The 26580-nt window shown below is 41.2% G+C and overlaps 1 protein-coding gene across 1 annotated transcript in view; it reads left to right on the top strand.

The window, feature by feature from the left end:
* The window catches only part of nphp4 (nephronophthisis 4), a gene marked incomplete at both ends in the record, with an annotated part of 214761 nt that overhangs the window by 164775 nt on the left and 23406 nt on the right, over window positions 1–26580 (top strand). The window contains 4 exons of the mRNA XM_080030989.1: window positions 10193–10327; window positions 13552–13751; window positions 15194–15417; window positions 23323–23512. Coding sequence (XP_079887115.1) covers window positions 10193–10327; window positions 13552–13751; window positions 15194–15417; window positions 23323–23512 — 749 coding nt within the window. The remainder of the gene's footprint in view (window positions 1–10192; window positions 10328–13551; window positions 13752–15193; window positions 15418–23322; window positions 23513–26580) is intronic.

Here is a 26580-nt window from a genome sequence, read left to right as displayed (position 1 = left end):
TACCAGGTGAATGGAACTGGCTCAGGTGTCTTCATGTGACCAATGTATGCAGCTTCTCTGTAGAACTTATTTTGTCACACATCTATTGATCTCTGAAGTTTATTTTTTTGCAAAAATAATCACGGATCAGAACTGATTGTGCAGTTTGAACAAGTCATGATTGTTAATGAATACGTAAGAGCCTGAGTGCCTTGATACACTTCTATAGGAACTAATGAGTAAGGAAAAGAGGCTGTATTGTTAATGCTCTTGCATGGAGTATATCATTTATCATTTGATAATAACTCATCCGACCAACCAGAGAGCTGTCCCATTATACTAGCGCATACCCCTATAGAGAAACATGTCTGTAGACCAAATCTAGCACTGCCCCCATTTGGGACCGAGAGAGGATTGAGAATAAAAGCATGGGATGAAGACTGAGTAGTCGCACGACCAAAACATAAAGATAAATGTAAAGGAAGCCAATAAAATAATAACTTGTATTTTGTGTAGCCTTAAAAAGTATGGATACAAATCCAGTTTCTTGATATCACCCAAATCTCCTTCTGCCTCTGAAATATGTATCTATCTATTCAGGGGCGTATTCCATTTGGAGCCTCAGATTATGAAGTAAAGTTGTCTGTTAACTTTTATTGATGTGAAGATGTGGTGTAGTGACAGCCAGTCCCCCAAGGGCTGCTGTTTAAACATTCCCATTGTTTCTGGAGGAGTGCGGGATTTGAAAAAAGCAAAAACACTTTGCCACAATGAAAATACATCAACTTGATAGTTCCACTCTGTCTTAACTACTGAGAAACCTTTTTAGTTTCCCCTTGGCTTCCAACCCGTCCAATTTAGGGGCCTGACGTGCCCCGCTTGCGTGATGGCAGCTGACAATAGCTTCCTCTCACATTAATCAACTGTTGAAAAGATACCCCCCCTCCCTCCCCCGCTCATAAACAATGCATCGAGTGCCTTTGTTGGGGGCTAAATATGCCAGCACTTATCACTCAAAGCAGGTTGAGAGCGCAGAGGGTGGTGTGTGCGGGGATGAAAAGGGGGGGGGGGGTTGTGTGACTGGCATGTAAATTCCAATCAAGGGCTCAGATATCCATCAGGCGGGGCTGGGCTGACAGTCAGAATCAATTTGGGGAAAGGGAAGACTTCTGCACGCACTTTTTATTTGTTTTTCCGCCTCTGATGTGACGTCTTTCGCTGCCTTTCTCCCTTCCACCCTTCTCTTGTTGCTCTTTATCACTCTTTTATTGTTTAATCTATTTACCTCTTACCCCTTCCATCTCACGCTCTCTCCCTTCCACACTCTATCTGGCCATTTGTTTACTTCAGTTCCCAGCATACCCGCGTGGTCTTAAAAACATTACATTTACGGTATATCAATGTGAATACATACATATGAGTTTATGATAAATGTTCTTTGTTAAATTAACATGCGTCGGAATTTCCATTATATCCTTCCTACTTTTGCCAGTATGGCCTTGACGTTGGCATCAAATAACATTTCGAGTGGCATTAGAAATGTATTAATAAGTCTTACATTTAACTCAGCACCCTGCTATATCCTCCATGTATCTTTCCCTTGTGTCTGCTATCAAGCTGTATTAAATCAGCGCTCTTATTTGGTGGGTTGGTAGTGGTACGTGGATGTGGAGCGTGTTCATTAATGCACAATGGGGGGTGTGGGTATGAAACTCAGAAGTTACCCACAGCATTAAAGATGGATTGGCTGTATGAGGACTTTGACAGAGATTTGATGGAAAGGCCACGCACAGAGACTGACGGAAACAGACACACACACACACACACATCTTGCAGTTATATCTATGTGAGGACACTCATTGACATAATGCATTCTGTAGCCTATATCCTTAACCACCATTACTAAATGTCTATAACCCAAAACCTTATTCTTACGTGAACCCTAACCCTCTAACAGCCCTTGAAGAAGTGAGGATTATGCAACATGTCCTCACTGCAATGGTTAAAAGCTAAAACTGGTACTCACAAAGATGTCTGTACAAGTAAAAACACACACACACACACAGAGGCAAGCATGTGTGCATATCAAATCACTCGCATGTCAAGAAGCAACGCACTCATGCATACACTCCGACATATAGACGAGCAGATTTTGCCGAGCGTGGACAGGTTGTGTTTTGTGGCATGGAAATGAGAGGAATCGGAGTCGGACAGGTAGAGAAAAAATAAACAGCATCATGTTATAACCTTGTCACTCCATTTTATTTGAAGTTCAATACAAGGATTTACTTGCTTTCCTATGGATTGGAAGAAATTCTAAAAATCCCAAAATGGATGAACTCAAAAATTCACTCGGGGGGGCCAAGCTGAAAGGCAGGCTGATATGTCTGTGCTGCTGACACCGTGCAGATACAGCTGCTGGATTTTCAGCTTGAGAGGTGAGAGAAGGTTGTTTGATAATGGTGGAGGATGGCGAGTGCCAGAGAAAAGAGAGAGCAGTAGTATGGCAGTGTGATAAGAAGAAGAGTGGCCGGAACACTAAAAGTTTTTTTCAGTAGTAGTCTCTATTGTTGGGAGAATCTTTTGACGATCAATTTTTTTAGTTCATGTGCTGATATAAATTCCAGCCTATGCATTATTAAATGGCAATGCTGAGTAGTTTGTGTAACGTACAACTGACATGACAGTATGTTTGCAGGGTGTTGACAGATATTCCTAAAACCTTTCATATTCATATTAGCATTCATTTTACCCCCCAAATAACATAGTAACAAGGGTGTAGTGAATTTGGGTTGCCAGGGCCTTTAAATATACCAGAGCCTTTCATCAGATGTAGGATTGATTTGAATAATTTGATACTGTATGACTGACAGTTTTGTTTCCCCTACAGTCATGCAATACTCAGTAATTCACTCATTATACACTGTCCCTCAGATTGATGCCTCTTTTACTAATACATAGATTTGTCACTGACATTCACTTTGATTTTAAACTTTTTGAATAGCTGTTAAAGGTGCAGTGTGTAATATATGTAATATACACTGTATTTTGGTGTCTATGGTGGCCATCAAGGACAAGAAGTTAGTTACTAAAGATGGCATCATCGACCACAACCTCAAGTATTTCCAACAGGTGCATTTCCAGCATACACCCACTATATACAGTATTAAAAAACGCTGTTAAGTTTGTCCGTTCTGTGCTATTGTAGAAACATGGTGGTGCAACACACCCCCCGCACCTATACGAAAGGCTGATTCTAAGATGTAAAAAAAACTAGTATTTTCAAGCGATAATAAACTAATTCGAACATACTTATGAATATTATTTTCCATTTCTACAAAGTATATTCTGAAAAAATGCCAACTCAACTGTTCATACTTGTGAGTATAGCATGACTCTGTACTGTCGTAAATTGTGCTGTTGAAACGGTCCATTATTTTACATTAACAGTGTGAGCCATGGTGTTAGACAAGACACCTTTAATTTAATCAAAGAGTTTTGATAATATGTATGAAACATGATCATATATATTAGTGTATCCCGTGGAGCTCCCTCGCACTACTTTGCCATTTTACTTAACAAGCAGTGCAGTCCTGTCTCCTTAAGGCTCAGCACCTCCCTTTTTATTTTTTTTAAATTGTTGTCATTCATACTATTAAACATGTCTTTACTTTGCTCCCATTGGGAATTCACCAGAATTAGGCTTTATTGGAAAGAGTGGCAGACCGTCATTTCCACATGAAAAAGAGCGAAACACCAAATTATATTGTTTTTAATCATCACAAGGTGGGATTGACATGTAATTAATTTAATGGTAATGGCATACGCTGTCAGACCTATTCAATCATTCTGTAAAGCAGCTTTTATTAATAGCATCATGAAGGACCAAAGGAAGTGGCTTCATCTGAATAATAGAGAGTTGTGAAATCATGGCTGGAACAAGGAGGGGTTTGGTTTTAAGGGCTTAAGGAATAAAAACAGTGCTCCCACACAGACATCGATGGGAGCATATAAACTTTGATGACCGCCTGCTCCAGACATGAAACTGATCCACTGGTCAATCCAAAGGAAGGCTAAAATGCTTTATTGATTTCATCGGCTAAATCCACATGAACTCTGAGGGGAAAATGAGCATGGGGGTAGGGGAAGATAAACATGTTTAAACCCCTAACCTGGTTCACAAAGACTTCATGGAACAACACGAAAGAGGGGGAGAGAACCTGCCCGGAGGAAGCCCCCGTCTGGAACCAGCCCACGAGGTGCCTGGCTTTGAGCGCCTGGTAGGCCAGGTCTGCCACAGGGCCCGGCCGGCCACAGCCTGAAGAAGCAACGTGGCAACCCTCTAGGTCCAATGGGTACACCACTCTCTGATGGAACCGCTGGGGTCGGGTGGCTGCCATACGGATGCCGGCGAAGATCAGGGGCCTCGGACCGGACCTGGCTCTGGACAGACCTTGTTTGCGCAAATGGATAGGCTGAACTGGGAAGGTCTGGAGGAGGCCCCTGTTTGAGAGATCTTCAACTCAATGCTGTTCCACAGGCACTCCAAAAAAAGGACTTTCAGTCTGCACCGAAGTGTTACTGGGAAACCGTCCAGCACCTCAGGAGGGGAAAGCGGGGATCCATCCAAGCTGTATTCATTAGGGATGGGACGCTGTGGACCTCAACTGATGAGGTAATTTCCAGGTGGAAGGACCACTTTGAGGAATTCCTGAATCTATCTAACCAACCCTCTATGGCCGAGGCCAAGCTGGAGATCAGCATCGTCAATTTCCCTGGTGGAAGTCAATGAGGTAGTTCCACTTCTCAGCCAGGGAACCTACTCCATGGGGCTTGAAAGGAGGGTTCGACACATAGTCGAGTGAAGAGGAATGTACGGGCACCTTTGCGTAGGACAAAGCCAGTTGAGGTAGTTCGGGCGCCTGTTCAGGATGCCCCCTTGGTGACTCCCTAAGGAGGTGTTTCAGGAGTATCAAGCTGGAAGGACTCAGCCGAAGACCCAGGACTAGGTGGAAAGATTACGTCCACACTGGCCTTGGAAACCCCTAGATTATTTACAGGTGGATGAAAAGTAAAGGATGAAAGAGGCAAGGAAAGTTGCTAGTTGATATATACCAATTCACACATCCTGAAGACATGGTGAAACTATCATTCATTTGGAATTGTGTTTCTGGCCACATGACAGTTTTGGATTAGGTTAACATAGCTGTTTAAGTTTTTATTTTATTTGACTGTCTGTCAAGGCTGATGGGAGCTGCGAGGTCTGGTGATAATTATCTGGGGGTTCATCACTATAATCAACCCCTTTCATAACTTTGAATTACATTTTTTTTCTGTTACTGGACCCAAACCATTCTGTAATTTATATAAAAGCCTTTGATGGTCTGACTATATCTTACCTTTGAGTCTAGCTTCATACAATGTAGACAGTTAGTGCTTTTAATATGCAATCTGAAAAGAATTTGGTAACATTTGCCAACAATCGAAAGGCTCATGTGTGACAGTAGCTAAAATCTATTGACATAAAATCACATGGCTGACAGAGTTGTGTCTATCATTTCGCTCTCTCACTTTCTTGTTTTGCTCTATCCACACATGTACACACTCACCCTCTCTTTTTATGTCTCTCTCTCTCTAACACTCACACACACACAAACAGAGAGCCTGTGTCTGCCTCAGCACAAGTAGAGAAGATAGATTAGAACCTTCTCCAGACCTTACAGTGCTCCTCATCTGCAGCAGGCCTGATAAGCCCCTGGAGAGACTGACTGTTGCAGCAGGAGTAGAGATTAGAGACAGCATTCTAGCCTAGAGCTAGCTATTAGTGAAAACAAAATATCATTGAAAGTTACCTAGGTGATTTCCCTAAGGGGCTGTACAGTATGTCTCAATCATTACATTTTGCTGTTTGCGCATTACGGCCCGACTTCATCAACCTTGCTTTTAGCCCCGAGGTGAGAGCGGATCTGCATATTCTAAAGGGTCAGTGGCCTGGAACGGGCGAAGTGGAAGAAATCGAATATTGCAGACTACTTTGAAACTCCCTTTGGTGCTTGCTCCCATTTGTCCGGGGGGTGGGAGGGGGGGGCACATATTAAATCAGTGGTTTGTTTTGGCCTCAACCTCAAGAACTGCCAGCAGAGCAAAGAGGGCGGGCAGGTGGGGAAGGATAGTGCCAAGCAGTGTTATTGTCATGCAACAGAGAGAGGATGTAGTCAATAAATTTGATAGAGTTCGGCACTCCCCTGGCACTTTTGTTCACAATTACTCTTCTCCTCCTCGCAGACAACACCGAGTGGCAAAAAGCTGTGCTGGGCTTTTTTCTCTCAACACAATGCAAAAACCTTTCACTTCAGCGACGAGGTTCGATTCAATTAAATTGACTTAATACTTTTTTCGTTAGGAACTTTGTTTGTGCCGAGCGTTAGTGCAAGGACGGTTCACATATCCAGCGACTCAACACTTCATCACACAGCACGTATAAATGCTGTGTGCTGATTGGTCAATCACGGCATTCTACGGGCAAATATCCCTCGATAATGCCCACTGCTAAGGATAATTCACCTTTGTTATGGCCCACAGACATTCTTGTAGATCATATCAGATTTCTGCCATATCAATTTACTGGCACAGGTCCACAAACAATCAGGCTTACCACTCATTCAAAAAACAATGCAATACTTTTTTTCAACATGACTTAGAATGTATCAGAAGAGCCGGGAACTTCCGAGTGATGATTAATGTCTGAAAAGACTCCAGTCAAGACTACCTGAGGGAGTTTCTTGTATCGGTTACCATTGCTATGGAGGACGTTCAAAACGGTAGCAGACCATTTTTTGTACCATAAGCAATAAAAGCTTTTCTAAATCAAGAAAACCAATCTAAAAACAAGATGTTTGCTTCAATTCAATAATGAATTTAGTTAGTAGCCATGTAATTAGCAGGATAATGTATAAGGAACAGGTCACTCTCCAGATAAATAAATACCGATAAGGTCAACAGGAGCCTCTGGCTTTATTTCTCAACAGTGACTTTAGCTATACATTATCCCTTATCTACACCACACATACCAGCAGTCCAACATTGGTCAGTGGGTGAAAACTTGCAAAGCACGATACATAAAGAAAAGTGAATAAAAACATTAAATATAACAAATTGAAAATAATATTATTAACATTTTTATCAATAAATAAGTCTGATGGACGTAGGCATGAAACTCGACACGGCTTTCTTAGTCCTGGATGTGAGTGACCTGTATCTCTGGTCCGGAGGCTAGTAGAAGGCAGTGTGTGAGTGCTGTCCTGAGTGCTGCTATTTGTGCTCTCCTATTTCTTTGGACCTTTCGGCTCTGTCTTCACAATCTGCTAGTAGCTCGATTCGCCGGTTAGGGATGGATAATGTGACCGAGAGCAAGACATCCGCGTCAACCTGGATTAGCACTAAAGTAGGTATTATCTGATGGGGCGGGCCGATGGTTCCAGCGATAGCACCATTAATTAAGAGGATTGCATGATTAAATCACAGGGTCACAATTGGGTCCGTCAATCGGTCCGTAGCGTTTCCTTGTGTGGCGAGTAGTACTGGGGGTGTTCATCTTATCGGTGTCCTCGCAGGGTTTTAGTATAATTCTATCCATCATCAAAGCATTTCTTCTTTCACACAAAAGAAAAAGCAGCCAGGCTGAAAGGCCCATTATGAACGCGTTGGTGGAATGAGTTCTCCATCTCTTTGTGTTATTGATCGGAGATGTTTATGCAATGTCTTTCCCGGTAATATTTAGGAGATATATAGCTCAAACAAATATATTCGGCGGAGTCGTGCAGGCCGGGGGAAAGGGTGATGGATGAGGAGGGGAACACATTGGGACGGGCGGACACCTCACACATTAATCTGCAGAAGTGTGCTGTCTGTGTCTGTTTGCATGGCAGCATCAGCTCCCCATTACTCATTTAGCTGCCCGCCCCATTATCAGCGTGTTGATAAAGGACCATGCCTTGGAAAAAAGATTTGGAGGGTTGCTTTTTCGCCTCCCCCTTCTAAAAGTCTGGGCGGTGAAGACACTTAATTGCCGCACTCACAAAACAAAACAAGTCCTCTGACCAGTGGTTTTTTTAACAAGCTCTTGTGATGTTGCTGAAGTATAAAGTTGATGGGGTGGCGTAGTGGTTTGTTTTGTCTCTGTGAGCAATTATCTGTCACATTTACATTATTTGTGTACAAAGCACTGTTCAAAAGGCACAAGCAAGCCTCTCTGGCCACAGCTACTGTAATGTAAGGGGTTCTGTGCCGCAAAGATGAATTACTGTTAGAAGAAAACCTAATATCAACCATCATTCACTGTCTTGTGTACAAGCGCGCCCTGAAGTGCTGCTTACTTATCCACTTGCCTTTTTAAAAAACAAAATTGTTATTTTGTCATTAAAGGAACAGAAGAATAACAAGGGTTGAAAGATGAATGCAGTCTGCTTGTCAGGAGACAGGTTTTTTTTTACAGGATGACCCCAAACTGTCAGCCTTTCCTTGAAAATAACTGACAGCTAGTGTGTGATGACATGACTTATATTGGCCAGGACAATACACAAATCTAATTATTCTCGCAAAGGAAAGATGTCTTTCCTGTAACGATGTGGTCGGCTTCCACCTCCAGAATTATTGGGCACTGGTCACAGGTGATATCTAACACTTAATAATGAATTGTGTTCCCTGCATGTTTGATACCCAGCTTTATAGCCAAACTGAACAGAGGCCGACACAAAACCATCCAACAGAATGACACAGGTATAAGCGTTGCAAGCTTTCGGTGTCCAGATCTCTCTGGCAATTTAAAGGGCCTCTAATTAACCGCTGTAGGCTTGTCCTCATGTATTGATCCTGCCTCCAGCGTTCTGAGCCAGGGTTTAACCTGGACTGTGTTCACTTCGGCGCCCGTAAACAATGAAAATGTATTGTCTCACATGGGACTTCAAAGACAACTTTGGCCTGAACATCTTTTTTTTTCAAATTCATATACAGTATATTTTTTGCTTGCTGGCTGACCGGCAGGATTTTAGTTTCAGATCTCGTTTTGGCTTGTTGCTTCAAGACGCTGCAGAAAATGGACATTTCACGCCTCTGATAGAGTTCAGTGGCTCTATACAGAATAGAATGAATCAACGGAGTCACAGAGATAACTTTGCTTCTTTCAGTTTTTTTCCCCAGATAGGGATTCAAAGATAACCTCAGGCACAATGTGTGATCAAGCAACGAGCAAAGGCTTACATTTCTCTATCAACTTCTGCAGGACGGCTGAAGGACTTCTGCATTGGCTAACTTATTTTTGCTCATTAGCAACCACTGCTTTTCACACAATTACATTACATTTTATTTAGCTGACGCTTTTATCCGAAGCGACTTCCATTAAATGCATTCAACAATGAAGGTACAAACTCAGAACAACATGAATCATGTAAGTACTATAGCTTCAAATAAATTAAACTACAAGTTGCCACACTTAAGTGCTACTCGGAGATGTAACAAGTGAATTTTTTATTTTTTTTTAATCAAAGTGCAGTCTGAAGAGATGGGTTTTTAGGCTGCGGCGGAAGATTTCATTACACTTTACAACGAAACCAACTATACAACAAAATGTATATAAAAAAAAATGTACACTGAATTACCTGAAATGTCAGTGACTCATACAGAGGTTCATCCTCTCCATCCCGGCTGTTTTAGACCTGTAGTGACTAGTGACCTGCCCGACCTGCCTCGTCGGTCAACTAGAGAAGTTAATGTGGGGCATTCCAAGCAATTGTATTTGTCCAAACAGATGAGATCCAGAGAACAAATGTAAAAAAAAGCAACACAGAATGACAAGGTTTGTGTCTTTTCTGCTAAATATATGAAGTATAAATCATGCTATATCATACAGGTTTGTTTTAAGAATGTGTCCATCTTTTTTTGCAATTAACTTTTGTGGCACAAGTTCTAAGCTCACAGCTGCTATTTCTACTGTATAGTGTGGTGTTTGTTATGTAAAGTACTGAAGTCTCACAATGACCAAACTTCTCCTTTCTTGTTGAGAATCTGCAGCTTGTTAAAGGTGCACAATTTGGTGTCTGAGTTTGACCTAATGAATGACTTTAACGACATTTTTATGAGGTGCTACACATTTAAAAATATATATATAATCCTACACTAGATTTTAACCTTAAAACACTGCATTTCTCTTGTAAAGGGTGCCTGGTAGACCCTGGCAGGAGGAGGGCAGCAGACATGACGCCAGCTCATTCTCACATCATCTCACCTCAGGAGGTCACAGGTGGCTTCAGAGGAGGAAGCCTGGCCAATAGAAACATCCTTCAAATCAACGGTATGCACTTTTAGCCATTACCTCTCCCTGAACCCTGTCTGTGCTTTATGTAGTAACATATCATTTAACCTCTATACACATGTGTGTACGTGTGTTCTCTGCCATGGGCCAATTAGTGTCCTTCATCTGAGCGCTGATCATGCTTGATCAACCCAACAAGATCCATTTCACATTCTGTCTTTTGGCTGCACCGCTGAACCACTCCATTTCTAGCCTAATTGAGCCTGAAGAAGCATCTCTGGTGGCCCAGGTCACCCTCCTGTTTGTTATTGTGTGCGTGCGTGCGTGCGTGCGTGCGTGCGTGCGTGCGTGCGTGCGTGCGTGCGTGCGTGCGTGCGTGCGTGTGTGTGTGTGTGTGTGTGTGTGCAATCAAAGCAGAGGGGGACACACGCAATGACAACAATTTTTGTTTTGCCTCAATTATCGTCTGTGTGTTTCCTTAACTGTGTCCTGACAATGCACTACACACACACACACACACACACACACACACACACACACACACACACACACACACACACACATTGAGGAATCACATTGGAAAGGGTTGAAACAAGAGGATAAAAGCTTATTATGATATAAAGTGAGTCTGACAGGTCTATAATTACATCACCCTCTGAAGAGACCAGACCTGCAGTGTAATATCTCACAAACACATGCTAATGGCACACAGTACCTACAGTACATGCATGCTCAATCCACATATATTCTTTAAACATTTATTCACACCTCCTATGACAATGCAAAACAGGTTATGTTTACTGTTCGCTTTGTTTCTCATACTCCCCACCACCACCACATCTCCACCTACACTATTTCCTGTCTCCTCACTCCACCATTTAAACATACCATGCACCTAATTGCTTTCACTGGAGTCCAGTCGCAACAGTAAGCCACACTGATGTTGTGCTTTGTGCGTGTGTGCGTGCGTGCGTGGGTGCGTGTGTGTGTGTGTGTGTGTGTGTGCGTGTGCGTGTGTCACTGCTGTCTGGCTGTGCCTCTGAATGGAGCAGTGTAGCCAGACACTATCTTCTTTGGTGACTGGCAGTCGACCCAATGCCTCTGTGATAAGGAGACTTGGGGGAAAAAATGTCTAATGAATAAACAGTGATACTTACTGTAGAAGGAATACAGAAAAGGAATGAAGGAACAAATAATTTTTCTTTCTTTTAATATACAGTATATACGTCGTACATCTTTGAATGTATTTCCCTCCCATGTGTTTTTGATGTGTTTTTTCTTGTTTAATTAGTGTGCCTAAAGTTCAGGAAATGGGCTGTTTGCTAATTGGTTGGATGAACTTCTAGGCTAGGTGGCATTATTTGTTTTTGTTGCTTTTCTCAGTTCATTATGTTAGTAGAGAGAGCTCAAGAAAAATAAAGGAATAAAGAAAAATGCTTGCAAATTTACAAAAACACAAGCAAATGTAGAGAAACGTCTTAACCGCTCCGACCGCATACATAAGTTGTACAGAACAAAGTAGAGGGACACAAAAAAAGGTTCACTTTTGGGTTTAGCAAATGTATCCATTAATATTACACCATCACCCCAGCTTCCTCAGTTGTGCTCCTGGGCATGTGCATATCAGTTATTACTGAATGGCTTTCTTATTTGGCTTGTGATTTATATATATTTTTCCCCCCCGAACGCAAAGTGAAAATGTTGAAGATTTTTCCTTAATTTGTGTTTTGTGTTTTCTTGAATCGAGGTGCACTCAGCCCCTCGGCCAAATTACATTTATAGAAAAGTTTCAAAATGGCTGCTGACTTTTTGAAAGTACTATTTTTTTTTTCTTTTATGTATATTCTATGCAATGTAAAGCGTCTTTGAGTGACCTCCAAAAAAGCGCTATATAAAACCTATCAATTATTATTATTATTATTAGTGGCAGTAAGATATACTAAAGTAACTGTAGATGTAAAACAATTCAATATTTTGATGCCTATTAGGAATATCTTTTTTTTGTTCTACCCACGTATACTGGTTTTACTACCAACCGTTTGTCAAAAGGAACTAAGGGTCTCAAATGTACCACATGCAGCCATAAAATAACTTTTGGCTGATTTCAAAGTTTGACCAGTTTTCTGATTTCGCACAGAGTCATTTTCCATAGTGATACACAACTATTCCATAAGTAATAACAGAATATTGAAGTTTTAAATGCAACTTAAGATATGAGTAAATACGTCTGGCAATGTTCCTGTATAGTTAAATATGTTGCTAGTATATTTCACAGTCATTCAGACTTTTTTTCTCTCTCTCTCATTATTTCCTTGTTTATTAATTGATGAACTGAAGAAGAAGCACTCACTGTGTCCCTATTCGCCACACTGCTTATTTCTCTCTAAGATTTATGGCCACTTTGAGTCAATTTGAGGTTTATCCGAGAGTTTTAAGTTTGTAAATGCCTGAGTGTTGTTCATAGTGCAGGATTAGGCAAATTTAAAGCTTTTTAAATAGCATGGGTAATTTGCATGCTCCAGTCCAAATGAGGATAGATTGTTTGGTGACTGAAAGATGAATCATGCATTTTAATGAGATATATGTTTTGGTTCTTTGCACAGGATGGAGGTGACAAAAACAAGTAATAGGAGAGAGCAATGGTGTTTTCTCAGTATCAGGGCTTGGGCCCAGTTGTAGCGATGCCAGTTGTACTTCTGTCTATGTACACGCTGTTGCTCCAACAATACTTTAATCTGTCAGCGCCTCTCACTCTGTCTCTCTCAGTTGGGAGGGTTTGTAGAACATATGGTCAAAATGGCAAAGAGATTAGACTCCACTCTATTCACACTTAAAAAAATTGAGGTATGAGACCAAGAACATTTCTCTACTTACAGGTATGCTTTTTAAGTGTGTTCCTATAAGAGTACAATATTGTTTTTTTTAGAGGGCAGTAGCCTGCCTTTTGACAAAAAATAATAACAATAAATCATTATTGTTTTGTTTATTATTATTAGCCTCCATATACTTTTTTTCATCATCCTCTCTAAACCTGCATCTGCATCAGCGAAACATGAACCAAAAGGTACCTGAACTGACACTTTTTTTCACTTTTGTGATTTTATATTTTGTAACGTTTTACACAATTTTCTTTCAAAAAGGTACCTCTCCTTATGAGACACATTGTACCCTTTTAGGTACACACACCGGTACCTCTATTTTTGAATGTGTTTAGTGTGTGTAATTTAAAATTCCTGATTGGGGCCTGTTTTCTTCTTTCACAGCTAGGAACGCTGCCCAGGCCTACAGGCTGGAGGTGGATGGAGATCGCGTTCCATTGTTCCGTCGCGGGCTCACGGCTGACTCCACCGCACCTTCACAGAACAATGTCAACCAGCCCGACGCCGGGACACGCAAACTCAACTGCATGGCTGCCGTGCATCAGCTGGAGGGCAAGCTAGATGCTAAAGCTACAAAGGTCACGGTGAGGTCACACACTTTGCACTTAGCCAACGGGCGGACAAAAATAGCTGTTTATATGTGAAGAAGGCGAACAGTACTCTGTCTACTTTAATTAAATCTGAAACAGACAACGAAGGCCCAGCAACACTTACGGCTCTGTCATGTCAGGAAGACGCTTTCATAGTGTTGTGGCAATGTGCCCCTTTCAACCCCTGTTGAGGTGTTAATTGCTCTCCAACCCAAAGGCGTATCTTGTACTTTCACCCATGGGTGCGCGTAAATTGTGATTTTGGCTGCGGCGGTGTATGCTTGTCTCTGACTTTTAACAATACGTTTTCCTCTGGTAAGCCTGTGTTTTCAGGTGTTTCACACACACACACACACACACACACACACACACACACACACACACACACACACACACACACACACACACACACACATATATATATAACAGCCAATTCTAGATGTAATATAACAGAGACGTGAGCAGGAAGATTATTTTAAGAGTTGCTTTGCAATTCAATTTGGATTTGACTTCTCTGGGCTGGTAGCATTCGACTTCATTTGGTCCAGGTTTTATACCCAGTATAATTGTTTGACCTGTCGAAGGCCTTAATATAAGATTTTCCAACACACGTTACTACCCAGTTTGAAACCTGTTCGCAACCTTTATAATGTTTTAAAGGGTTTGAGTCCAGCAAATTATACCACAGTATTCTCACAGGTTCCAATATAGTTTGAGTGCATACTAACATTTTATTAGTTATGACGGAATACAGATTTAATGATTGATGGGTTCCTTTTTAAAAGACAAACAAAGTCATGAAAGTTAATGTCTTGATTTTAATATCTGCTCTGGAACAAGGCTGCACAAACTTAATGAACCCAGAATTTTTTAATAATATGTATTATTTTCCCTCTACCTGTAATAATAGCCGTTCCAATGCATGGACATGTGTTGTAAAATATATTTGTCTTACATATTTTGAATAATTAATTTCATGTTGACCCTAAAGGAAGTAGTGTAACATTAGGTCAGCCTGCATGCTGTGCATTTTTTCCAACTACACCATGTTCCAACTTTAATGAACATGTAATCAGAATATAGCCATAATGGATGTGTTGGTCATGAAGAATCGCAAACCTTAAAATAGTCACTGAAATGTCATAGAAGAAGATTCTGGTTTATTGCAACCTGGGATTTTTTAGCTGAGTTTTGGCTACACTTTCTGTCAGGTTATAACATTATACTTCATTATACGTATACTTCTGATTTGGAACAGGACAACATCGCTACAAAGACCAGTAAGTTTAAACCCATCAGTTTAGCGAGCTAAAACGAGTGCACAAAATGTAATGCTGAACTCTCATGCCCAGAAATATGTGTCTCTGCAATGGAAAGTTTGGGTAAAAGTGTTCTATAATTTAACAATGGTCATTATTTTGCGTTGTCTGTTTTAGGATGGGACTACTGAAGCCATGCTGACCAGAGAGCTGCATCAGATGAAACCCAGTGCAGAGCGCAGCAAGGCAGAGGTCATCTCCAACATGCTTAGCCAGGCCATCACCACCCAACACCTGCTCTACTGCAGCCTGGGCTCTGCTGAGTACATGGAGTTTGTCCTCAGAAACCCCTTCAATGTCCCTCAGACCGTCACCATCCACAGTGATGACCCTGAGCTCAGGTAAGACTCCGCAAACAGTCAGCTGCTGTCAGGCTGTCAGACCACCTTAAAGCCTCTGGAAACCTGATCCAAAATAGTATCAACTGCATTCCAAATCGCGTATACTTTCTACTATTTAGTATGGAAGAAAAATTATTTAGTATGTCCCGATTCTTGTGGCCAGATTTAGGATTAGAAAAGACCCGGATGTCTACTACATCCGGCCAAGATTTTTAGTGTTGAAAACAGCATCCTATTTGGGCGATTCTGACCCATAATCCAGTGCGAACCTGAAGTGACGTCACATCAACGGTACCTCCATATGAAAACAAACAGGGTTGCGACGGATATCAAGGCGCAATGTTATGATGAAATAAATAGGTAAATGTATGTCCCAATAGTATGCCTACTGCATCCTAACTAGATTAGTTTTATCGTCGGATTTAGTTTGTAGAATAGAAAAAAGAAAGAGTATGCGATTCGGGATGCAGGGAATACGTATATGGCGTCAAAGTTGGGTGTCTGAAGAAGCTTTTGCATATAAATCTGATGTATATTCTCTGAAATATTATAAAACTTAGTTAAGAAAACAGCTTCATTTTTTCAACTGTCTGGTCCTCTTGAAGGAGTGAGTGGGCGTCTCCATGGCAACAGTCATTGCTTTAGAACATTTTGTGCAAATAACTGCCATGATTGTTTCAAAATGCTTAATGTGTCATAAGAACCAGAGCATAGCCGGCCACATCTGAACAGAATTTATGTAAAGATTGTGAAGAAGCAGAAAAAGAAGACATACTTTATTTATACTTTATTAATGGAAATTACATTTTTCACTGTTTATGTTACATATTGAACACACAGAGGGCCAAAATACACACATGCAAACAGGACCTATACACATGTATGGGGCCATTACTGTTCAAAAACATGTACAATTGTGTATCTCAATCCGTGTGTCTGTAATCAGATGGGCAAAGCTATACATAGATCTGTGTGTGCGTACATAGATCTTTGGACCGTTTACAGACACACGAACGCACATTTATTACAGCGCAATCACATCCATTTTTGTGGTTAATAATAATAATGGATAGGATTTATAGCGCTTTATTCCCTAAGGGTTCCAGGTTCCATTCATTCACACACAGTCATACCGGTGGTGGTAAACTACGATAGTAGCTACAGCTGCCCTGACTGACGGGCAGACTGACGGAAGCTTAGCTACCATTCTGTGCCAACGGCACCTCCGACCACCACCTCAAACATACAGCAGTCATACACATTCACACCAGGCAAGGTGGGTGAAGTGTCTTGCCCAAGGACACAACAACCATGACACAGGTGGCCGGGCGGGGATCGAACTGCCAACCCTTGGATCATTGGCCAACCCACTCTACCAACTGAGCCACGGTCGCCCTAGTTACGTATTTCACTAGCTCACATCGAGATTTTGATTAGACATATTATATTATTACTAGATGTATCAAATTTAAAATGAAGTGATACATTTCAGGTGCAATGGTGCGACCAGTGAAAATATCTACTCCACAGATATTTAGGCCAGGCGCACTCTGGAGCCCTGTAACCATGTGGTTGCTCAACCACACTTTTAAAGAACATTTTTTGGGCATGTTTTGCTTTATTAGACAGATTTGAAATGGGGCAAAGAGGAGAGGACATGCAGAGAATTGACCCGGGCAGGATTCGAACCTGGGTCTGCTGTGGGGCCTTGGCCTGGGGGGCACGCCCTACCCACTGAGCTACGGGCGCCCAAGCTCAACCACACTTTAATATCATAATTAAACATTTAGGTTTATTCTTGTTTTAGTTTGTATAGGAGAAGAGTGATAGGTTGCACATTTGTGTTTAGATATGTGTTAGGATTGTGACTCCAACAAGTTACTCTTGTTACCCATCAACATACAGTTTTATTTAATCTAAAATATGAAACACCACCAACACTAGTAAGTCAAGATGTGGTGACGTCATGGAGAAGTTTTATGCAGATTTTGAGAGTCTGATTCAAAGCTTGATGTGAGGCGCGCGTGTCTAGGTGCATCTAAATGACTCTTTGTTGGTTTTATTAACATCTACCTAGCACTACGTTTCTCACATGTGTATAGCTGGCCAATACAGAGCCAAATGTTCTATGTCTTTCAGCAGCAGCACAGTCAGTTGTCCTTGACACAGATGGAGACATAATGCCTGTGTGATGCTAAACCCCCCCTACCCCTCCACCCCTCTTTAATTCACTCATAGCCACAATCATGGCTGACGTTTTCTTGGATCACTGGCTTCCTGGTATCCATGTCATGTTTGTTTCCTTCAGTTAGCGCCTGTCGCTAATCCCCCCCCTCACACACACACACACACACACTCAGAAATCTTTTGTTATGGATTCCGCTCATGCCCGAGTTTTGGATTAACATATATCACGTTGATCAACAAAGGCCTGCAAAGCGCCCTGGATGAATCATTATGGCATTAGCCCGGCCACCGAGCCCACACCGGGGTCTAATTGAGAGTCATCAATCCCCTGCATCTGTCCTCTGCTCGGATTAGCTTGCCTGTGTTAGCTTTTTTATTTATTTATTTATCTATCTCCGCATGAGAAAGCTTGACACTTTTAACACCGAACCGTCTGCCACCTCTACACCAAGAGCCAGAAAAAAAAAAAACGTGTCAATTAGCAAGGGAGCGCTCTGCAATTCGATGCGATCCCATTCCCCAACCCACCGCTATAGCATTGTGGATTTCAACAGTCAAAAATCCAGGTCATCCAGTTCAGGTTGATGCAGATCACTAAACTCTGCACTGATGTGATGCCATTGCAGTACCTTGTTATATGGTGCTAGTTAGTTCGTTTTATTATTTGTCACATACACAATTGCACTGGGTTGTGGGCTAACCCTCTGGTTTAACAGTCTGATGGCCTGGGGAAAGAAACTCCTCCTCATCGTCTCTGCGTTGGCCCTCAGCAGACGGTAGTGTCTCCCTGAAGGCAGCAGGGTAAACAGACTGTTGTTGGGGTGGCTGACATCACTAGTGTTGTGTATATTCTCTGTGTAGAGAGATATGGGAATACCATGCCACAAAAAAATCCAGTCGTCGTTAATAGCCACAACAAATATCAGGCTTGAATGATTCTAATATCACTGCTTCCCCGGGTTTCTTATCATTCAAGCCTGAAGCTCAGGGTGTTAGCTGTAACGTCAGAGTGACCTTTAACCTATTGAGTGCTGCTCTGCTCTGCTATTTGAGTTCACAAGCATGCATGTCTAATTCATTCCCATGTTGAAAACCACCGGCACATCTTTCTTTTACAGATTTTATACTCGTTTACAAGAAAATATATTTTTTTCCCACAAAGCTGAATTGTAGGCTGCCATTGTAGAATGACAAGCAGCTGTTAGGGGCTGTCTGCAAGCTGAAAGATTGTTACAGTTACATACCTGTTATAATGCATTTCAAGGTCGGAATTGATTTTGATTTGTTTGTTTGGTTTGAGCACAAGCAAGAGTCTGTTGAATACCAATGCACGGGGCCCCATACACACACAACAACACACTAAACACATTGAATTGGATGGTACCAGGGAAAAATAATCCTTGTTCCCGGGTGAAATCCTTGGATCTGAATGAATTCCCCAAAGTGTTCCACCCTCAACTGTAGGGGAGAACGGGGTTGGTGGGCACATTTTTTACTCTATTGGGAAACATCCATAAAGTCCTCTCACCTCAAATTCAGCTCTCTAACTCCAAGGAGGACTATGTAGGTGACCTCTTATTCCAATTCTGGATATTTCCATACCACATTTTCACAGACAGCGCCTTCTGGTGTCAAGATATAACGAATGTGACAACCAACCCGTGTGACATATAACCCCTTTCTCCCCTATGTCATTGCCACATACATGTCCGTTGTTAAGAAATACAAAATGTATATGAGGCAACATGAAGTATGTGTTTTTACACTATCCTGTATTGTCTTTCAAACGGCTTTAGAACTTGTACACAAACAGCAAACCTGGCAACCCCTTGTATATCTTTCTTATCCCCAAACCGCGTGAACCGTAGCTCGGCGAGGGCACTGATGCAACTCTGCTATGGTACAGCCTTGTCAATATTTCAACCAATATTTGACAAGAAGCTTTTCGGGAGAACACAGGCGAGGGCCTTGGGTGAGCTCTTTATTCTACTGAAGCAAACACCCTTAACCCCTCCACCTGAAAAATCCAGCGTCGGGCTTTGAAGAGAGGCTACTGAGAGAGAGAGAGAGAGAGAGAGAGAGAGGCTAGTCGTAGCTTTGATGTCTGCAGTGGTGTTCGGAGCCCAAGGGCGCCTCTTGGCATGGAGGACACGTTTGCCACCTGTTTGCCATCTATTTTGCATGGCTACCTTTCACACTGGGCCTTCACAAAGCACAGTGTGAGCCCTGACTGTCTAGTACAGACAAAAGAAACTGCCGCCTTTTTCTTTCTCATTATTTTTTCGTCTTCTCTGCGCTTTTTTCAACTCAGTTCTCTCGCTCGATATATTTTAATCATCTTTATTCTGTTTTCTCCTCTACGCCTGCTGCCTTCTCTCTATTTTCTATTTTGAATGCCCCTGTAAAACCCAAATCTACGAAATCCTCATTTGGGGAGCTACTTACATGATAGTAAAGCATCTGAAAAGAGTTAGGCATATTTATCAATCAAAAATTAAAGATAATTGTCATTTAGGTTTGATAAACTTCACAAAAATTTGGTTTGGATGACGCAGGCTATGCTCTGTTTTTTTTTTTTACACTAAAAGTATTTTGAACGAATCGAAGCAGTTCTCTGACCGAACGTTCTATACAAACAATGACCGTTGCACTGGAGACTGTTTAATACAGCCACGCCCAAACAGTCCTGCCAAACGGTCTAGACTGTTAATAAAGCTGTTTTCTTTGCTTGTTAAGACCATCCCTGTGTTCCAATACTCATACCTCCCTACTATTTAGTATGCCAAGAAAAGATTTAGGATGTCCAAATACTATGCACGACAATTGCAGTATGCAAAAAATACCTAGATGCCCAACTAACTCCAATTGCATTTTGAAGTATTCGTCTTTATTCTTGACATTTCTCAACATAAAATGAAAAAATCGGCCTTATCTGATTTTTTTTCTTTCCTGTGGCCGTAAAACTCTTCTGTACTTTAGTATGTAGTGTAGTAAAAAGAAAGAGTATGTGATTTGGAACGCAGGGCATATTTGATATCATATATTGATTGACCAGGTTTCCAGAGGCTTTACAAATGAATCAACATGTTTTTCACATAGGGGAGAACGGGGTAATCTAAGCCACTTTTTACATTTGCTCACCTCTAAGCGAGCTAAAATTATTTATCACTCAAATTGACACATTTCCCATTCATTCAGGATGTTTCCTAGAAATGGGCATTAGCAGAATTTTTTCAAGACAAAGGGCAGTGAAAATATGATTGTTTAAAAAAAAGTTGTCATGTGGCTCACTTTACCCCAGCTGTGGGGTAAACTGAGACAGACCAGAAAAATCAAGGGGGTAAAGTGAACCAGCTGGGGGTAAACTGATCCACTTACTTTTCCACTCCGAAACTACCATAACAACACATATTGTAACAGTTAGAATCCTGAAAGCTAGCCACGCATTCCAGAACTAATGTCAGACTAGTAAAAGAATGATGGGGTTTGGTCAATTAAGCAAAGCAAATTTTCTTAACACTTGAAAGTAACTCTGAACAAAATCAAATACAACATATTACAATTCAAAAGGTTTTAATAAGATTCAAATGAAAGATAGAACCAGTTAGATTAGAACACAGTCTGGGGGTCAGAACACAGGACCCTTAGAGCCAGCTTGTGTCTGGCCGTCAAAGCATAGGAAAATCAGAACCAGCGAGAACAACCTGGGACTCAGAACACAGGAGAAGACCCAACTGGATTATAACATCAGCCTGTCATACTCTACAACTAGGCCTACTCTACATTCCAGCCCTGAAGGTTACAGGGAAAGATGAGAAGGTGCTCTTTGCGTGTGGTTGCCCCAGGTCATCTTCCTGGTGTATTTCTTTGGCATGATGGCTTTTCTACAATGTGTATGACATTAAAATAAAACATATGTTATGTAATATTACATTAAAATATGTTTAAGACTAAGCTTAACTTGTGCCTCATGGTGGGGGAAAGTGAGACAGTGCCTCACTTTCCCCCACAGCATTTGGCTCACTTTCCCCCACCACCACAATTTGAGAAAAAACTACCTCTCTTAGCATTTCAGGCTAATCTTTAGCTAATATCATCACATGGTTTTTATATGTTGGTAGTTCATCAACACGTATGATAGAAGTTTTTCTACGTGAATATATTTGCTTTGGCACAACAGTTGATTAAGTTGACAGCAAGAACATTTACTTTTACATGCAAAATGACTATTTTGGTGAAAAAAACATGCTTACCACAGCACCATGAGGTCCTCTCTTTCAGGGCCATGGGGAAATGAGAGAGGCTTGAAAACATATATCTCACATGACCACAAATGTTTTCCGTTGCCTAGATACAGGGGGTGGCTCACATTACCCGATGCCTCAGATTCCCCCGTTCTCCCCTACATTTTTTATAATTTCTTTTACTGGAGGCTCCAGTGAAACACGCATACCCACATAGAATATCTCTTGTCACGATAAGCCACAGGCAAAGGTGTTTCATTCACAAGCACACAGGTGGAAAATCTCCAAAGAAGGTGCATGGAATTCACTGTTGCATCTCGCCCTAATGTTAGCGCGAGGTGGGCCCTGAAAAATTCATAAACTCTCTCTCCTTTTTGAGAGAAATTCCCCCTCTCTCCACGCCCGTCAGTGGAAACCTTTGATGTTAAAAGCAGCAGCAGCCCCTTTTATGCATTTTGTGTGTGAAATGTTTGCATTCAAAGGGAAGGGAAAAGAGTGGAATGTGTCATCTGTTCCTCATGCTTTCTCCCTGAAATCCATTTGCTGGGGGAAAAGATGGGGCGCTTTCACTGACCTGTATACACCTTTATAAAAGCTGCCATCGGTAATTAAAAGAAAATGTTTTTTTCTTCATCTGTTGACTGCTCGACCTAGGAATTGGCTCACCGCGATAGAAGTCCATACAGAGAACACTGGTAACATAGCCAGAGTAATTTTTTAAGTGTAGGAGATTAATAGACGGGTGCCGGTTTGTAGCGTTCTCTTTTCTGATTGGATATCATTAGTGGGATCCCCGAAAAGTTTATTTGCCAATTACATGAAGAGCGGGTCACTGAGAGACCGGCTTTATGAAACGCGTACACTATATAAGTGATCACTGTCTTAATAAATAGCGATTTAACACTTATATTAACATAAAAAATTGCTTACTTCACCTTTTAAGTGAATTGTATTGTTTTAGATGCTTTGCTGTAGTTCTTGGACATACTAGATCTGGTATGTTGAGGAGTATTTAACACGGGTTCCATGGCCATGCATCAAAGATAAATGATATTCTCTCCCTGGAAAGAAATCGCAGAGGTTTTAAAGAAACTATCGTCGACATTTTAATTGATGTAAACATATATGTTCATTTATATATGTTAGTTCCTTAATTCATGACTGAAATGAACCATTCATTCAGTCAAATGCTTGGAAATGAGAAATAAAATACTTTTGTAACTTTAAAAAAAATGTATGTTGCATATCAGGGTCAATGAAGTCACCATATATGGTCGTTCCCGTGATTAGGGGCTAAGGGAATGAAACTACAATGGAATATCACCCAATCTGCAGCATTTAGATATGTCTGCTAACTGAACCTCACTCTCTACATCTAAAAGAATGCAAAAATAAAGGAATTTCACTCAACATTAAAGATATCCAAGAATCTGCTTTCATCTCACTCATGTCCTTTAATCTTTCTTCCATGCAGCGTTCTCACTAACACAGAGGAGTGGGCATACTTCAAAGCACTGACCAAAACACGCACTCCGCTGGAGGAGAACATGTTCCATATGGAGGAAGACGCCCCGGGTCCTAAGGTCTACCTCCGGCCCAAAGAGAGCCTCAATATCCCAATGAAGTACCAGAGCTTCCTCTGTGACCACACCATGGCCCTCCAGGTACAGGGGAGAACACAGGTCTAGCAGGCTACACACAGGGGCTGTGTTCGGAAAGCCATACTAACATCCTACTCATACTAATTTTGACTTCAATTTGAGTACGTGACGGTTGGGTATGCGAGTTTGGGTATGCGAGAAATTCCCAGATGAGTACTAACTTCCGGGAAGATTTTGGGTATGGATCGATTGTATACTTTTCCTACTCAACCGCCCCACAATGCATTGCGTCTTTTCAAACGCAAGGAAGTTTTTTTTTTTTATTCTTTATTTACAATTCTGCATTTCCAGCACAACACAGGACTGTATGTAAAAATCTAGTTCTATATCTAACCTGTGGAGGGCGGCAATACGCTAAACAGCGTCTAAACGGCCGGAATCTTATAAGAAGAAGAAGAAATTCTTTATTGCTTGAGTATACTTCAGTGTGAATGTTTCGACGCACCTCGCATTCACAATCGATCTTTGAGTAGACAGTATGTAGTATATAGATGTTGACAGGGCTGCCTTTACCTGCCACTAGGCCCTGGGGCTGAGAGGTTTCGTAGGCCCCCCGGGCGGCGGTCTTACAATACAGATGCGTTAAAGCCATGTTTGTCTACACCACAATATCTCTATTGATGAAATACAAAATCACTTAACCTCTTAAGCTCTAGCCTATTTTTTAGGTTTCTGCTCGAAAATGACATACCCAAAATGAATAGAGTATATCTCTGCATCTACAAGGTCTATTTGAATAATTGTGGTGTCATTATGAAGGGAACACTTGTGAAATGTGTTCAGATGTGTAAGTATCAGTATTTATGTCACTGGCTCAGAGTCAATTAAGTTTGCACACAAGCATAAATGACTGATTTCATTTCCGCCTAAAGAAAATCACACTTTTTCAATGAATATCTCTTTGAAATGATGCTGATGGGGCTAAAACTCTACATCTAAGCATAGCACAAGGTGTTACCATTATCCCTGCAAAGTTTGATCCTCATAAAGTGAAGCAGAGCAGAATTACAGAGGTTTTAGTACAGACTAGTCAGGCGGACTCTCCAAAATGGTCATTTGGCACATTTTGGCACACTTTTGCACTAGCTGTGCCATTTGAAGTTTTTGATGTACTGAACTATATTTTTCACTTTTATGTCATTATCTGTGATCATCACATACATTTTCAAGAGTTTTTGATTTTTTTGATTTTTTTTTCATAACCAACCTACAATTTTCAAAGAACCATAAAAAGCAACTGAAGTTTGCATCAAAATGAACATATTTATTTATCAACAATTATAAACAAACTGTAAAAAAATAAATCACACAAAACTATTTACACTGACTGTGAAGTCCAAATAAAAACAATATATCAACAATAAGTCCAAACTAAAAACAGAGTCTCCTTTTCCTCTCTACTTGTTGTCGTGCCAGAGCTGGAAACAGTTCTTTTTGCAGTGAGACAGTGGTACCTGACATTTCCTGCAATACATGGATGTCTTCACCCTCGGGATCCCAGTATTGAGGCACCACTTGCAATGCTTGCAAATTTGCGAGTCATAGTAGATGGGCATGTGTGGGGGTAATGCAAGCGGTGGAGTAGCTGCTGAGCCTTCAGCAAACACCAACTTCCTAGCTGCATCTGAGAAGGCAATGGCTCTGTCTGGGAAGATGAAGCTGCTCATCATCACTGCAACACCAATTGTGGAAGGAAACAAATATTATTTAGTGGCCTTATTTTTAAAGTGTAATACATTCACAATATATTCACAAAAGCTATCACAATAGATGTGTGATAATAACAATCTTGGAAGTAAAACACACACAATACATGCATTCACAAAAGCAATAGACATGTGATAATAATAATCTTGGAAGTAAACATAACATAAAAAACACACTCCCTCCCTCCCTCCCTCCCTCCCTCCCTGCCTGTCTCTCTCACACTCACACACACACACACACACACACACACACACACACACCTTTCTACCTTTTTGTGCCGAGATCTCTGTCGTCTGAGCTGGAGTCCCGTGCAGAAAGTTCGTCCAGCTTCAGCATTGTCAGCAGTTATCATTTCGATCAACTTATCCATACTGCACTTGGTTCGGCGATGTTCTGCCATTTTTGATAATAAATGACCAAAAAACAACGACAAACTATCTCAAAACTCCTCAGTATCCGTCTCACACCGTGCGCTCTGCGCACTATGCGTAAAGATGGCTGCTGCTGCATTTAGCCTATGAAGCTTACGCAGACGAATAACTCAGCCAGTGATTGGTTGTTTTGGATGATTGACACCTTGTTTTAACCGTAAGAGCCAATAGATTTTAGGGGAGGTATCGAAATGTGTGCCAGACACATGATTGGCTAGCAGTAAGAAAGCAAAATGGTACCCGCGGGAATCCATGTCTGATGCATGCTGAACCAAGGAGACTCCTTGAAAGTAAAAAATAAGTCAGATTCACTTGGAAATGGTTGGAAACGAAAGGGGACATGTTGGAATTACTATAACAGGAGTTTTTTGCTCTCAATTACAACTTTTCATCAAAATATCGAAAAGGTAAGAGTGAATTTATGTTGGTCGCTGTAAGTAAGTGATTGTTTACCTTTGTATTCTTTGGCCGCTAATTCACTGAGTTTTTATCGTAGGGACATGACAGTGGTACTGTTGAACTCGTCGTGGTCTTGGCTTTCATTGGAGATGATATTTGTGTGTATACAATGAAGTATCGGAGCGGTAGCAATGGAAATGTGGAGAGAGGGTTGACTTTCTGACGCTATTCGGATTTTGATATTTGATCATTAATATGCTTGGTGTTTGAGTTGTGTCTGGTGTGTGTAAAAATTACTTATATGTGCTTGTAGCTGAGTTTCTCATGTTTAATCTGATGTGCAGTATGACTATTTCTACATTGTTATGGAAGTGTTGTATGCCTTTTGCTGCGAGAGTGGTCACAAAGTCCCCTAAATAGGGGACCCTAGAGTTTAAGAGGTTAAGGTAACATGCAAATAACCCCCTCCTGGTCTAATGACTTTTAATAACCAAACACACATGGTTGGTTACAGTGTTTTTCAAAGTTATTGAG

This window comes from Ammodytes marinus (genome assembly GCF_949987685.1).
Source record: "Ammodytes marinus genome assembly, chromosome: 7".
Lineage (NCBI taxonomy): Eukaryota > Metazoa > Chordata > Actinopteri > Uranoscopiformes > Ammodytidae > Ammodytes > Ammodytes marinus.
Note: the sequence above shows the minus strand (reverse complement) of the source record. Positions and strands in the feature narration are given on the sequence as shown.